At 36.5% G+C, this 15,782-nt stretch overlaps 1 protein-coding gene across 10 annotated transcripts in view; it reads right to left on the bottom strand.

Annotated features, from left to right (window-relative positions):
• Positions 1-517: 517 nt before the first annotated feature.
• The window catches only part of MITF (melanocyte inducing transcription factor), a 211,339-nt gene continuing 196,074 nt past the window's right edge, over positions 518-15,782 (bottom strand). For all 10 annotated transcript variants that reach the window (XM_063114138.1, XM_063114140.1, XM_063114141.1 and 7 more), the window contains 3 exons: positions 11,843-11,918; positions 8,510-8,657; positions 518-4,038 (listed from right to left, as the gene is read on the bottom strand). In XM_063114138.1, coding sequence (XP_062970208.1) covers positions 3,637-4,038; positions 8,510-8,657; positions 11,843-11,918 — 626 coding nt within the window. In that variant the 3' untranslated portion in view covers positions 518-3,636. The remainder of the gene's footprint in view (positions 4,039-8,509; positions 8,658-11,842; positions 11,919-15,782) is intronic.

Below are 15,782 nucleotides of genomic sequence, written 5' to 3'. Positions count from 1 at the left end.
TACCAATTCAAATCCAACATTTATCAAATGATTCTTAAGTACTGTATTAAAAAAAAAAAAAAAAACAGCCAGGAGCTGGCAGCCTGGATATATTAAGCTTTCATTATGGTAAATTTGTATTTTAAAAACCCAATATCTTTTCTGTAAATATGCAAGGGTTTCTCTGACAATTTCTCTTTTTTTAAAGCCCCCTCTCACTGAAATATTTTAAATAAAGCCTCTATATCTAAAATGAATTCTTGGCATTTGGGAGTTTAAAATCTCCCCAAATTCAGAGGGGAAAAAAGCTGCATAATTATAGTTCATCTGAGTGCAAGTCATAAAGTAATCAAAAATGTTTAAAACCTAAAAGTAACATCTTAGAGTGTCATTTAAAACAAAAAATGTACTTACTGGCATTTTAAAAATTTTCACGGAATTTGTTATTCATTAAACCAGAAGAAAATGTGCACTACCATTTTTTGATAAGGCAAACAACATTCAAAATTGGCATTAACTAAACACAATTGGCCACCACTATGTGAAAAAACCAAATGCTTTAATGAGGCTATCAAGAACAACAGTTCAATTATTTCATTGGATACATTAATATCAATCCATAATATACAGTGCTATGGACCATACAGAAATTATTGCTGCATCCAACAGCAAGTGACTATTATTAACATTACAGTACCAAGCGTCCGCAAGAGACAGTCATTTGTCATTTTTATCAAGAAATAGGGTTTTTATACTTTTATCAACATCAATTTTCCCCAGTGCATTTTTCAAAAATATTAGTAAGTGCATTCCTTTGTGCTTTATTTTATATCTTTTAACTTCCTATGTGTTTTACTTGTTCTTATTGCTTTATTGTTTAAAAACAACCAGAAAGAACTCTGTCATCCTATGTATGACCAGATTGGTTGTATGGTTTTTTGGCAAAGTCAGAAGATTTGGTATTTCCATTGCCTTACTCAGAGGAAGACATTTTGGCATTTTGGTCACTCCATATGGAGGCCCAACCCCGAGTCACAATTGTGTACCCAGGGATGGGGGGAGCGGTGTGGATTTCTCTCGCCACAATGAACCCAAACCACTGCCTCTTGGCTTAACTCATCCCTAAAATGAATCCACACTCTATTTGGCAAAAAAGAAATAAATAAAACCACCCCTAAGGTTGCAGCTTTCTCCTAGGCTTGTGCGCCTGCCACTCCCAGAAATTGTCTCTTAAGAGGAAGGGGACAGGAAAGCAGGCAATGGCAAGCTCAGGAGGTGCAAGAGTCAGGCAGTGGTATAAGATGCCATGCTTTCTTTCAACAAAGCTTTGTATAAGGTTGCTTAACCATGGCCATATTCCCTTGACCGTGGATCAGTCAACTTTGCTCTATTTTTAAAAACCATCAAAACCAGCTAAGGAAAATTGGCAACATAGCATCATGATCTTCAACTTTCACACCCAGCTTCCCCCCACCATATAAATATGAAGAGAAAAATAGACAATGCTATGATTGTATCAGTGAACACTATGGTACAATTAGCTGTTCATGCAGATTTGCATCACTATGCTAGAAAAAAAGCTATGCAATTAAGGGGATTGAAAGAATGGGAACAAATTTTCCCTACCCCCTTAAGTAATAAAGCTATAAAACTGATAGCATCATCAATGTTTCCAAGGATTTTCATTGCCCAACATGCATGGGAAGTATGCAGTTGATTATTGTCACCTAAACCATCCATCTATACATCTGACAATCACTTCTCTCTGAACCCTCCATTACCCATCACCAATTCACATTAGACATTTAAACACTTAAAAAAAACAAAACAAATAAAAAAAAACTTCCTGAATAAGGTTTCCTGATCAAAGAAGTTGGCACTCTGTCACTAAAATATATTTAATATTAAAAATATCTGAAGGAAAATTGGAAGCTCTTATATTGTCTACATAGGCACCATGCTACATGTTCTTGACTACAGATACCATCTTGAAACTTTCTCCTACATTACAGTTCAGTCAGTGCTAGTCCAAAAAAGACTACTGCTATATTTAAGGCACTTCATTCTGAATAGATATGCTTTATGCCACTTGCTATTCAACTGGAAGCTGCTACTGAGAAATTCCATTCAACAGCCTGGCTTATAACACTATATATCTTCTGTAAAAAACATCTAGGCTGGATACATGTTCTACTCCTGTTATTGCATAGGACTACACAAGTAGATAATGCACTGAAACTAACTTTACAACATTGCTGCTTGTTAAAACATTGTTATCAAGTAACAGTAACTTGCCAATACAGTATTTCTCTCTTTAAAAACAAAATTCAGCAAGTTTAGTGAAATAAACCCCAATTTAAATGACCATAATGGGTGTATTAATGCTATGGTTATCGGTCTCCAAGAATACTATTTTTATATCACTAAAAATAAATATATAAGTTTATTCTCTCTAGAAAGCCTGGTTTTAACCTATTAATACTACACCTTAAATGTGTCAAAAAACCAGTTCTGAGTGAGACTGTAATATACAAAATATCTGCAAAGCTTTCTTTAAACACAAGACCTTGCATAAAAGTTATCTTGCGTGGGTGTACAAAGAATGCGGAAAACCACCAGTGAGTTGTAAAAATATTGAAAACTTGTCATTTTAAGATGCATACTCTTACAAATTAATACAAACATATTTAAAAGAACAATGATAATAAAGTATCTGTACAAATCAAATGAACCACTAAAACATAATTTAAAAATAAAAATAGTAAAGCCAATTAGAAATGTGCCCAGTTTGGTTGTCTTATCAAAAAGCAAAAATGAAAAATGAAAAAAAAAAAAAAGTGAAACAAACTTTCAGTGCTCCTCAATATTTTACTTTGTGAGGACATTCATTTCCATTTCAAAATAAAATACATCTTATGAAAAATTGAATCACGCTCATTGATGAAGAAAACTGTAACATCTCAGTTAAAGAGAGCAAGACTAAACTCTATGTTTCAGAACTTTGGTCTAACTCCCTTCAGTTTCAGTTGGTATCAGTTATATTTTCTAACCAGACAATCCTCATGAAAATGGCTTTTTTTTTTTTTTTGTCTTTTACAGAATATAGCATTTCTTTAAATAGTTTGTAGTATAAAGACTAAATGCTGCTAGAAGGGTACTGCATCTTTAAGGCGGTAACAATGAATCAATACATTTATAAAATGGAAAAGGGTTAGTATGGATTTCTTTTCCTCTTTCTTTTTTGAGGTTTTTTTTTTTGGTTGCTTTACATTCTTTCAATTAAAATTTACATTTAATTTCCAAGGAAGTCACAGGCTTAAAAATCTCAAATCAAGTTTCCCCTGAATAAAAATGGACAGACATTTCTCTGAGGCAAAATCCTCTTGTTCAGAAAGCTGAAGTCTGCGGCAAATTCAGTTCACAGATACTGCACACTTATTGTACAATACTTTGGAGGCATCTGTAGTTGTAAAATAGAATATACAAGTCTTTCACAAAATTCTAAAAATAAAATATATCCTGGGCTATATTGATACAGCATGAAAAAACTTTTTCATATTAAAGAAAAATTATCAAGAAAACCCCTTCAGGTAAATTATGAAATCTGCTAATCAAGAAAGAAAGCAGTTTGTAAGGATGCAGAGCAGGAAAGATTCGCTAACAAGCATGCTCGGTTTCTTCCATGCTCATACTGCTTCTCCGGCTGCTAGTTTTGGAAGCTCCAGGGGATAGAGATGAAAGGAGTGGATCAGTTACACCAACAGGAGAAAGAGTATCGTCCATTAGGATGTCTTCCAGTTTGGATCCCATTTTCGTGGGGACGCTATAGGCTTGGTTGCTCTCGGTCCCGGCTCCCCGGTTGTTGTTGAAGGTGATGGTGCCATCCGTAAGATCAAGAGTTGATGTACAAGTTAGGTCTGCGTGATGCTGGAGGAGGTCTTGGTTGCAGTTCTCAAGAACGGGCTCTTGCTTGATGATCCGATTCACCAGATCTGGAGAGCAGAGACCCGTGGATGGAATAAGGGAAAGTCCATGAGCTCGAGCTTGCATTTCAAGTTCCTATAAGAGAAGTAAAAATCAGACACTGAAATAGGTGGCATGCAGAGGATTTTTAGGGCAATGAAACTACTCTGTATGATACTATAATGGTGGATATACATCATTATACATTTGTCCAAACCCACAGAATATACAACACCAAGAGTGAATGCAACTTATGAGCTTTGGAGGATAATGAAATGTCAATGTGGGTTCATCAGTTTTAATAAATGCACCACTATGGTGGGGGATGCTGATAATGGGGGAGGCTGTGTACGTTTGGAGACAGGAGGTATATGGGAAATCTCTGTAGCTTCCACTTAACTTTATTGTGAACCTAAAACTGCTCCCAAAAAAATAAAGTCTATTAAAAAAAATTAGACACAGAAGAAAAACAATGAATTATCAAAATAAAAGTTTTTTGCTCTTTTAAATTTATAAACTCTGTATCTGCTAAAGTATAGTACCACTACTATACAGAGATACAGAGTTTATCTCTATATAGCAAATAGAGTTTATCTACCAGTGGTAGATATGTATTTATGAGTAGTGCATGAGATGGTTTTTTGGGTGGTATATGGATTTTATTACATATTAAAAATAGACAGAGACAGTCTCTCACAGATATTAATGTTCAGAATGAGGATAAGTTAAAAAACATAAAAATAAAAATTTTAAATGTGAGACGATAAAAGGAAAATATTAAGTAAGAAGTAATGTAGTTTCATGGTCCCTAAACTATGGACTGAGGTACCCAGAGGTGCTACAATGAACTCACAAGGCTTGGCAATATTTTAAAATTTCAAGGGAAATGGTGATACTACCTCGAGAACTACTAAACTCAAGATCTGTTTGAGCATTAGATTGTGCTACATATTTTTCAATCATACCATATCATTGCAAAGCTGGGTTTTGGGTGGTTGCTGTGACTTTAAAAAAAAAAAAGTACTGCATCAACACGAATGTGGAATGGGAAACAAGGATGGTAGTATCCAATGCGGTTCTGAGGTTTCTCAAGTTGTGCAGTGCCCAACAGGCAATCACATCCCATTAGTAAGTACTGTGGTTATCTAAAAATAAAATTAAAATGCTATTTTTCTTTCAATTTATATATGAAAAAGTTACTAAGACACTAGGTCGCTTTGACCTAAAAAAGTTTGAGAGTGCTGACAAAAGTTGTGAAGGTTCTATACAAGTAACTAAGGTTTTAGAAGCATCATTTAACCGATATCATCATGGCACAAGAAAATTACTTTACTTCCACAAGAAAATTCTCATCTATAAGGTGAACAACTGTTTCCTACACTTTCTTCATTTATCTTCCTATTATGGGCTAAATTGTGACCTCTCAAAATTCATACATTGAAGTTCTAAACCCCAGTATTTCAGAATGTGGCTGTATTTGCAGATAGGGTCTGTAAAGAGGTAATTAAGTTTAAATGAGGTCATATGGGTGGGCCCTAACCCAACAGGACTGGTGACAAAAAGAGGAGATTTGGATACAGGCTCACGTAGAGGGAAGACCACAAGAAAACACAGGGAGAAGGCAGCCTTCTACAAGCCAATGAGAGAGGCCTCAAAAGAAACCAACACTGCCGTCACCTTCATCTCAGACTTCTAGCCTCTGGAATTGCGAGAAAATGACTTTCCGTTGTTTAAAACACCCAGCTGGTAGTACTTTGTTACAGCAGCACTAGCTGACTGATACACTTCCTAAATATCAGTAACTCCCCCAGTACCTCATTTCAAAATGCCTTCCAAGCAAGCTCTTTCCCTTTTTCCTTTCTGTGTATCCCTGGACACTCCTAAAATGAATCACAGAGACCCCAACTAATCCCTGATAAGCGTTCTGCTTCTACATGCCAATGCCACGATCCTTTCTATGTTTGTGATGCAACAACATGTAACAGAATATAAATTTGAAGCAAGTCACCTTGCCTCATCAGAGAGGGAAAGTACTCTCCACATGGACTGGCCTCTCAACCTGTGCCTACAAGCCTAGCAATATACTTATCTGAAAAGTCTTGTTCAGTCTCTATTAAAGGCTGTTGGATCTGCAAGATCCTTCTGTGAATCCAATAAGAGTAAGAGACAGGAGCCTGAGATGTCACACAAGTATCTGCATGGTCCTTTATGCAATCTCCAAAAACACAAGTTTCTCCAGGCACCATTTTAAAGCCCTGGGCTGTTTAATAAAATGACAGTTCTGCTGATATTAAGGTTTCACACTCTTTCTTCTTTGAAAATTTTTGCATGCATCACTGAGGGTGAAAATGAAAGGAAGCTCTTAACCCAAGCTGGAAACATGGACTCATGTAAATCTACACCAACATGCTAATAAGAACTGCACCTCCATGCACATGGTTTGTCTTCTCAAAGTAAATAAAGTTGGGTTAAGAGAGGCAAGTATCTTACTCTAATCCTTTGTTGTATCCTTTAAAATGTGTATCAGCTGATAAAAGTGTTACTTAGATTTCTAAATAAAATGATAAATCTCATCTAGAGAACTCTGGCTTTATTGCATTGCAGAGCTTTCCTAATTAATAATGTTTTCTATGATATGCAAATGTTTTAAACTGCCTCACACTGTCACTGGAAGAAAACCAAGAAATCGTCACCATGGAATTTCCAATGCACATATTTCATGATATTTTGTATTTCACATGAATATACATGTTTGGAACCTTAAAATAAAACAAAACCTCGCTTCTCTTTCAAAATAGTTATTATGTTTTGGTACTCATATAAGGAAATAACACCTTAGTGCAAGCTGCTTTTATAAATGGGCATACTGGGTTCAAGAGATTAAATACCTATGGCTACTTACTAAAGAGATGGAACATAAACAACAAAAGCCAAAGAAGGAGGTGGGGCAGAGGGGAAGGAAGATTTTCAACTTGCGTATAACCTCTACTTCACTACTCAGATGCTAAAATGCACCCCTAGAGAAGAACCGCCTCCCACCTCCCTGCCCCATGGCTGAGGATCTCTGCAGTGAGTGGGAGATGTGACTTCTCCAAATGTGAAGTGTTGTGGAGCATTCAGAAGACTGGAGACCACTATTATAGGAGAATTTGCTCTGTTCAATAAGTTCAATATCTGGAATAAATACCTCCAGATGAAGCATGATGGTCTCTAAGGTGTTGTAATTTGCACTGCCATTCCATAAAACAGCTCCATAAATAGTTGCACTAGAAACCCAAAAAACAATGCTTGCTCTATGGAAAAATCTAGTAAAAGGTGAGTCCTTCTCCTCAAGAAGATAAAGCATCACTGACTCACAGGTAGGCTGCATTGAAAGTCTGCAAGTAAGTTAAAATCACCCTTGCAAACTCCTTTGATCAACAGCAGAGAGTCAATCTTTGAGGGCAGTTTCAGAGGAATTTGTGTCCTTACATGCAGCACGAGAGGCTGTGCACTTGAGAGAAATACCAGAAGCTGATACTAAAGAGGGATCCCCCATCACCTGCTTCCATTGGTATGTACGCTCGCTGAATGAAATGACGGACAAATTGCACATATCAGTAAAATAAATATTTCTCCCTCTAACAGTATCTAGTTTAAGTTAAAGATACATATGGTGTAATTCCACCATCCATAACTATTTCCAAGAATTATATCCTTATTATAAGATCCCCTGGGTGTCCCCAAGTTCCCTATAAATATGAGCTTTAACTACCAACTGCTTCTCCCAAGCTACAAATACTAAGACATCTTTTTATTTAACAGGTACAGTCAATGTTCATTATTTGCAGTAGTTATGCTCTATAAAGTCACTGCGAACACTGAATTTGTGAATACTGAAGCATTGCTTCTAGGGGAAATACAGGATTAGGTTTCTGCCAACCTCTAGCCACAGCATTTTCATCAACCAATCAATGCAAAACCTTGTTTAATGTGTTTCTGTTTAAAGTCACCTTATTTAATATATATTGTTGATTCATTAAAGTTGGATTCCCGGCCAACAGCACTGGAACTCATGACTGAAGGAAGCTTGTCTAACACATGTATTTTTGCCATAAAGCACATCACAGCCTTCTTGGCTTTAGGAACACTAGACAGCACTTCAGCACTATGCTTGGGGACCATTTCAAAAAGCAAAATCACCAACAAAAAACACAAAAATATGGAAAATATAACACTTAACAGACCATGAGAAGGACACCCGTTAATTGTACAAGAGCCGAAACAAGAAGGCAGTGTCGACATTGGGCAGAGTTGTTTGCCCTCAATTGGAAATAAGCATAATGGGCAACTCAAGTTTACCACTCTGCACGTGTCTGAGAATGACCATGAACGTGCCACAAATATTGATCCTGGGTTTACAAACAAATTTTTACAAGTAGACGAGTTCACAAATACAGAATCCACAAATAATGAGGATGGACCATATTAGAATCATGGATGTCAACTCCCTTATGGCTCATTAAATTCCTTTTCCCATCTCAAAATCAGTAGCATGCAGTCAATTTACACAGCACATGCCAGGTACCTGTATTCTGAGCAACAAGTGCCGGTTGGCATGCTCCAGTTTCTTCTGTCGGTTTTCAAGTTCTTTTGCACGTTGCTGTTCTCTTTGCAACTTGCGGATATAGTCCACGGATGCTTTTAAAATGGTTCCCTTGTTCCAGCGCATGTCTCTGTGATGAAAATGGAGGAAAACAGACTTTTTTTTACGATTTGAGGCTCAATGAAAATTCAATATTCAAAGCATTCAGTTTCTAAAGATGTAACAACAATTGTTCATTATTAGTTACCATTCATTGAGTGCTTGCCACATGCTGGATGCTGTCCACCCACTTCGTAGACATTACCTTACTTAAAAAGTTCTTTATAAGGTTAGGACATTGCACACATATTGAAACAGTGACAATTCAACCTGTCCTAGATCACAGAGCTACTATATGGTGGAGTCAAGACTTAAATTTAGGTATGCTGATTACAAAATTGATATTCTTAAACTCTGTATCAATTAGTTACAGGTTTCAGGGACTCTAAAAATTTACCCAGTCAGAATAAGCTATGGTAAACAATTCTGTGAGATCCCACTACTTGAGAGTTTATGGCATAAAGTGGCATCTTTAGCTTTTTTATCATGAGTTATCATGGGCAGGTTATCTAATCCCTCTGTCCATTTCCACATCTACAAAATGGTGATACTACTCTTGGATAAGTAGCCTCGTAGGTATGTCATTGGAATCAAAGCAGACACTTTACATGAATGTGCCATGAAAAGTTTAGAACACAGTTCAAATAATGAAGCAGGCACTGTGTTAAAGGCTTGACATAATAATTAAAATAGCTATCTTTTAATAATATTTACTATGTGCCAGGTACTTTTTAAAGTGTTTTACAATTCATTTAATCATGATGACCTAAATGGGTGGTACTAATATGATCCCCATTTTACTGATTGGCAACTAAGGGCACAGTGACGTTAAGTAATTTGCCCAAGGTCTCAGAGCTAGGAAGTGGTAGAACCAGGAAGCCTAGAGAATCAGGCTCTAGAATCCCCACCCTGAGTCACTATACCATTCTTCCTCCTATGTGATTGAGTCCTCAAAAAAACTAGACTAGGTAGGAACGTTCTGACACCTCTTTTTTAACAGATGAGAAAAATGAAGCACAAGAACACAAGTATCTTCCCAAAGGTCAGATCCTGGTAAGAAACCATTTTGGAATTTCAACCCAGACAGTCCGAGTTTGGTGCCTCTCAGCTCTTATCAGTATAGCTCTAATGCACCCGTATATGAGAAAATTAAGAGCACCATTAAAATATAAGTAAAAGAGCCTTTAAAAATTTACAGCACTCTAGAAAAATAATAAAGAATGAAATATAATATACAAGTAATATTTCTATATCACTGTAAATTAATCTGAACCCTTTTATAGAAAATATTCATAATAATGATAATAAGGACGATGAACACAAAAACAATTTGCTGTATGGAGAACCATCTATCCTACAATCTACAGCTGCTGAAAGCAGATCTGAAGTATCAGGTGGGACATGTGAATGGAGGGCCATTAAAACAAGCCACCAAGTAATTGAACCTCATATGGGTTAGATGAAGAACAAAACAGAAGTTCCCCCAGGAGAGGGACCGTGACAGCCCCCAGAGGATTCCCTGGAGTTGATCCCTGGGGTCTGAGCACCAAAGATGGCAACCCAGGGAGGTGTCCTGAGGTACCCGGAGTGAGCACAGAGAATTAACATTTAGGGCTAAAATCAAAGTAATGGAAACTTTAGCAGCCAGAGAGAAAAGGAATTATAATGGATGAGGTCTCACCTAGACCAGTAAGGTGAGAAACCAGTATTGGAACATTTGAGCAGCCACTCAGGTTTTAAGAAGTGATTATTTCAACCATTTACCTTGGCTTTTGCTTCCTTGTGAGACCCAGTCAATCAATTATGCTTCTGGGCTTAAAGAACGTGTTTTTAAAGTTTCTTTCTTTCTTTCTTTTTTTTTTTGGTAAAGAAAGAAACCCTTTTTTCAAACAAGAGTGTACACAGATCCCAATACATAAAATCAACAAAAGCACACTTCTTGGGGAAAAAAGGGTATGGGACTGAGACCCTAATCAGTTAGACTATGTCTCTGTGCACACTCTAGAAACCTGGTGCGGGGGAAACCACCACACAGATTATAGTCTGCTTTATCTTAAAACAATGCCTACAATTAAAGATCATTATCAGTTCAGATTATAAACACATAAGTATTTTAATACAATGGAGAAAGAAGATATGCAAATAGCAGCTTTCACTGCAGCCCCATAATTTCATAATATGTTACTAAAGAGATTCACATGCTACAGCTTAAAAGAATATGCTAAAAAGTGAAAGCTGATAAAGAACAGGAAAATGGGAATTCAATTTCAACTATCATGCAAGACTGACTATAGGAAATGAAGGTCACAGCCCTTTAGTAGGATAAATTTGTGCTGCAGACTGAGAATTTGAATGTTTCGAGTTTGAAAATGCCTTTCCTTGAAACCTGGAAAGCAAAATGTTAAAGATGGAAATGTGCTTGCACAGTCATCAAAACCACCTCACAACAGGTAATAGTTGTATTTTATTTTGTTACAAATTCCTTGACAATAATGTGAATAGCAAATTTAATAAGCTTTGCATGAGTAATGCTTATTTCATCTTTACATTTGATTAAATAGCTAAAAGGTCATATTCAAAGGCTAATTTCATAGAAGGCCTGTGGGGACCATTAAAATGTATACACACTCCAGTCCCTTACATCGAATGGGCCAATCTCTAATGGATAAAAATTGTATGTTTATTGTGCTATTTGCTGATGTTACATGTAACTATAAAGCTGGTAGGAAAGGCTTTAGAAGATCTTTACCGCTGTTATCTCTGAAAGGGGGGATGGAGGGAGACCAAAAGCTGAAATCCAAATTAGCTGACTTGTACTTAATAAGAGGATTAAAATTACTTTTTTTCTAAATTGATAAAATCTATAAAGAGTATGCAAGTTTTCACAAAAACAATTGACCTTTTGTCTGTTGAATATCATTAAAACTTGAAGTCTCCAATATCTACTCACCAGGGCCTATTTAAAGATATTGTACAAATCAGAGAGCAAACAGTCAACAGATTGCTTTAACAGCCACTGAAATCTCTGTACTGCATAAGCTATTATTATTATTAGACTAACCAAAACAAAGGTGTAAGAACTATTTAGGAACGGAACCAAAGGAAGAGGGCGGACTTCTTTACTCTAGTTTTTATAACTGCATTTTTTTGCAATATATGAAAAAACATTAAGGTACAAAAGTTATATGATGCAGATTAACATGCAATTGTACTCACGGATCATTTGACTTGGGAATCAAAGTACCTAGTTCTTTAATGCGGTCATTTATGTTAAATCTTCTTCTTCGTTCAACTTCAAGAAAAGAGCACAGGAAAGAGCAATTAGTAACAGTGCCACATGTGCATTTAGAATATCTCATTAAAGTCATGTGCACACTACTTCATCAGGTCCGGACAATGTAAACCTGAACCTATTTTTTCCCCTGTTTTTGGTAGTAAGATTAAAGTGCTCTAAAAAATGAGACATGTTTGAACAGAAATTTATCATTTACAAAGCCTTTAGACATACAGTCTCTCATTTGATCCTATAACAACCCTAAAATCAGAGTTACTATCCTCAGTTACAAATGACAGAACCGCCTAGGAGATACTAGGGACTTGGTGAGGACACCCAGCAATAAGTGGTGAATAGCCTGAACTCAAACCTAATCCTTTAGAGCAGAGAAGGGACAAATTTTCTGCAAAGAGCCAGATGGTGAGTATTTCTGGCTTTCGGGGCCAAACAGCAAAATTGAGGTTATTATGTAGATACTTACATAACCAGAGAGAAAACAAATTTCCACAAATTTTAAATTGACAAAATTCAAAGTATAATAATTGTTGTGTACAATTTTTTGCAATGCAAGTCTACTAATGAAAAGCACTAGAATTTTCTTATAATGCTGAAATTTGAATTTTATATAATTTTCAAATATCACAAAATATTATTCTTTTGATTTTTTTTAAACCTTTTAAAAATGAAAAAAAAAATTTCTTAGCTCATGGGCCATACAAAAACCTTTCTGCTTTAGCCCAGAGCTCCCCAATAGAAGTACATTATAAGTTACATATGGAATTTAGATTTTCTAGTAGCCACATTAAAAAAGTAAAAAGAAAGGGCTGAAATTATCTTTAATATTTTATTAAACCCATTATATCCAAAATATTACCATTACAACATGTAATCAATATAAAAATTTATAAATTAAGTATTTAATATTCTTTTCTTCATACTGAGTTTTTGAACTCCTAGGTGTATTTTACACTTACAGCACATCACAGTTTGGAGTAGGCCCATCTCAAGTGTCCAATAGGCAAAAGTGGCAAGTGGCTACCATACTGGATAGCACAGCCCTAGAAACTGAGTCTAGTATTTTTATTTATAACATGCATCCTTAACAGTACTCCTATTTTATAAATCCAGTTGTATGTTCAACTCAATTATCATCATCTTAGAAGAGGATGAAATAGTAAGGCATATGAGATAGTAATAAATGTTTCCAATTTACCTAGTCTAGCAAATAAACTGCAAATAATTTAAGGTCTAATAAATTAGGTTAAAGTTGTCAATATTTTAAATACTCTAATATATATTTATATTTGACCTACTAATATTAGGGGGATGCGAACCCATGACCTGGGTGTCATAACACCATTCTCTAACCAACTGTGCTAACCGGCCAACCTGACCTACTAATACTCTGTATACTTAGATACATAATATTATTAATTTTTCCCAACATATATTGCAGTTTTTCTTGGCTGAATGATTATTCCAAAGTTTAAATCAGTTTTATATAATACTAAGTCTTATCATTAGACTTTTATAAAACAGAAACACTAAGTGAGCGTCAAAGGAATTTTTGGATCTCTGATCCACTAACCAACCTCCTTGAAACTCTTAAGCATGACTTCTTTTCTTACTTTTACCAAGCATATAATAATCATAAACATTCAAACAGTACAGAAATGCATAAAGTGAAATAAAAGCCCTCTATGATCCACTGTTGACTTTCTTACATATCCCTTGTGATTATTTTTATGCTCTAAAAACAAACACACTTGGGGTAGTGACGCAGGTGTACACCCAGGACAGAGTCCTTGGAACTCTTCTTGATCCACATTCACTTTCTGGTAATCTCATTTAGCATCAAGGTTTTGGATACTACATGTACACAGATGCCTCTTCTGTTTCCAGCCCAGACATCTCCCTTGAACACCTGACTCACATGTCTGAGTGACTACCAGTTGTCACCATATGGAGGTCCACTGGGCAGCCCAGTTCAAGCATGAGCTCCTGATCTTTTCCACTCAAATCTGCTCCACCTACAGGCCTAAAGGTAACTACCTCACTTAATGGTAACTACATCCTTCCAGCTGCTTGGGCCAGAACCTTGGGATCAATTCTGTGCCTCTCTTTCTCTCATATCCCACATCTTATGCATCATCAAATCCGTTGGCTCTACCCTTCAGAATATTGCCAGAATCTGTCCACTTCCAATCTCTACTGCTACCTGATTGGTGCCACCATCACCCCTTGTCTGGAGTATCGTAATCCTCCTAACTGGTATCTTGGCTTCACCCCCTGCCCACTGCTCCTACCCAATTTGGTCTATTGAGAACACAGCAGCTAGAAGGATCCTGTCAAAATATAAGTCAGAGCATGTCAATTCTTTGCTCCAGACCTTCTGATCACTTCCCATGTTACCTAGAGAAATGCCAAGCCCTTGAAGCAACCCACAAGGATCTGGTGGGCTCCCACCCCTCTGACCTTATTTTCTACTCCTCTCCCGCTCTGAGCATCTCTCCTACGCGATTCACCTGTGTCCTCTACTTTAGCCCCATTGGCTCCTTACTGTTCCTCAACCGAGCCAGATACATTCCCCATCTTATGACTTCACATGGCTGTTCCCCTGGCCAGGAACACACTTCCTCCAGATACCTGAATGGCTCTCCCTCACCTCCCTCAGGTGCTGACTCAAACTTACCTATGCCACTTCCCTGTCACCCTATTTAAAACTGATCCACCACTTTCCATGCCCACCCTGACACTATATTCCCTTGGCTGCCCATCGTCTTCTCATAGAACTTTCTACCATCTAATATCCCCATATTTCATTTATTTATTTATTGTGTTTATTCACTGTTGTATTCCAAGCAACTGTATGCACCTGGCACATAATAGGCCCTCAACAACGTGTTAAATAATGATACATTTAAAGTGGAATTACACTAAAAATGATTCTGCACCTTTCTTTCTTCACTTAACAGCATACTGCTGACATCATTCACCGTCAACATTTAGATGTACCACGTCTTATTTTTAGTTTAGTGACTTCCCTATCCAATTACTTATGATGAAGTAATGATGAAGCTTGTAAAAAATTTCAAAAATATAAAAGTGTATTAAGGAAAAAGTAAAAGCCAACTCTTTATACCATCCAACATCTTATAGATCATCACTGAAGCCTTTGACTTCTAGATCTGCTCCCATGCACATACACATCCATATAAACAAAACAAACAAACACATCCATCTACAGTGTGTTCTTGTTACACAATGGAATATTATACATATCATGCTGCCACTTGCTGTTCTCACTCAGTGATATATAGAGGACCGTCCCTGATTCAAATGTAAGCTCCTAAGGATGTGCAACCCATTTGTCTGATTCGCTTCTGTAGGAAGGTGCCTCGTACAAACCGGGGGCTCAATAAACAGTAATGATGAAATGATTTAGTGAATAAAGGAATGTATTATTTTGTGCATTTTAGCAAATATTCTTACAAGATACACTCCTAGAAGAGGAAGGACAGGCCAAGGAGCAATCTAACCTTGAGTATTAATATTCTACAGTTAGATGAGACTTTAAGATAGTTTTATAGCCCTTAGAGTGAGCTAATCATGTTTGCACTTTACTGACAACCCTGAACTTGAGCGTTCAGGTGCCTAATTAAAGGTATATATATTGTTTTTAACAAGATCCAACTTAATTTTCCACATCTCTGTTAAGAGAAGTTTTGGATAATGCCTAATTATCTTATTTCTAAGGTGTTTTAAAAGAAGAAATATCTTAGAGTAAAATTACTTGGAAGCTGGAGGAGACCTTGGCTAAAAGATGAGGAAAGTTTCCAGACTTGAAATGGGACCTGAGAGGGCAGCAGCTATTAAAAGTAA

The sequence above is a fragment of the Cynocephalus volans genome, chromosome 11, assembly GCF_027409185.1.
Source record: "Cynocephalus volans isolate mCynVol1 chromosome 11, mCynVol1.pri, whole genome shotgun sequence".
Taxonomy (NCBI): Eukaryota; Metazoa; Chordata; class Mammalia; order Dermoptera; family Cynocephalidae; genus Cynocephalus; species Cynocephalus volans.
The sequence above is the reverse complement of the archived record's forward strand: the minus strand, read 5'-3'. Positions and strand labels throughout refer to the sequence as shown.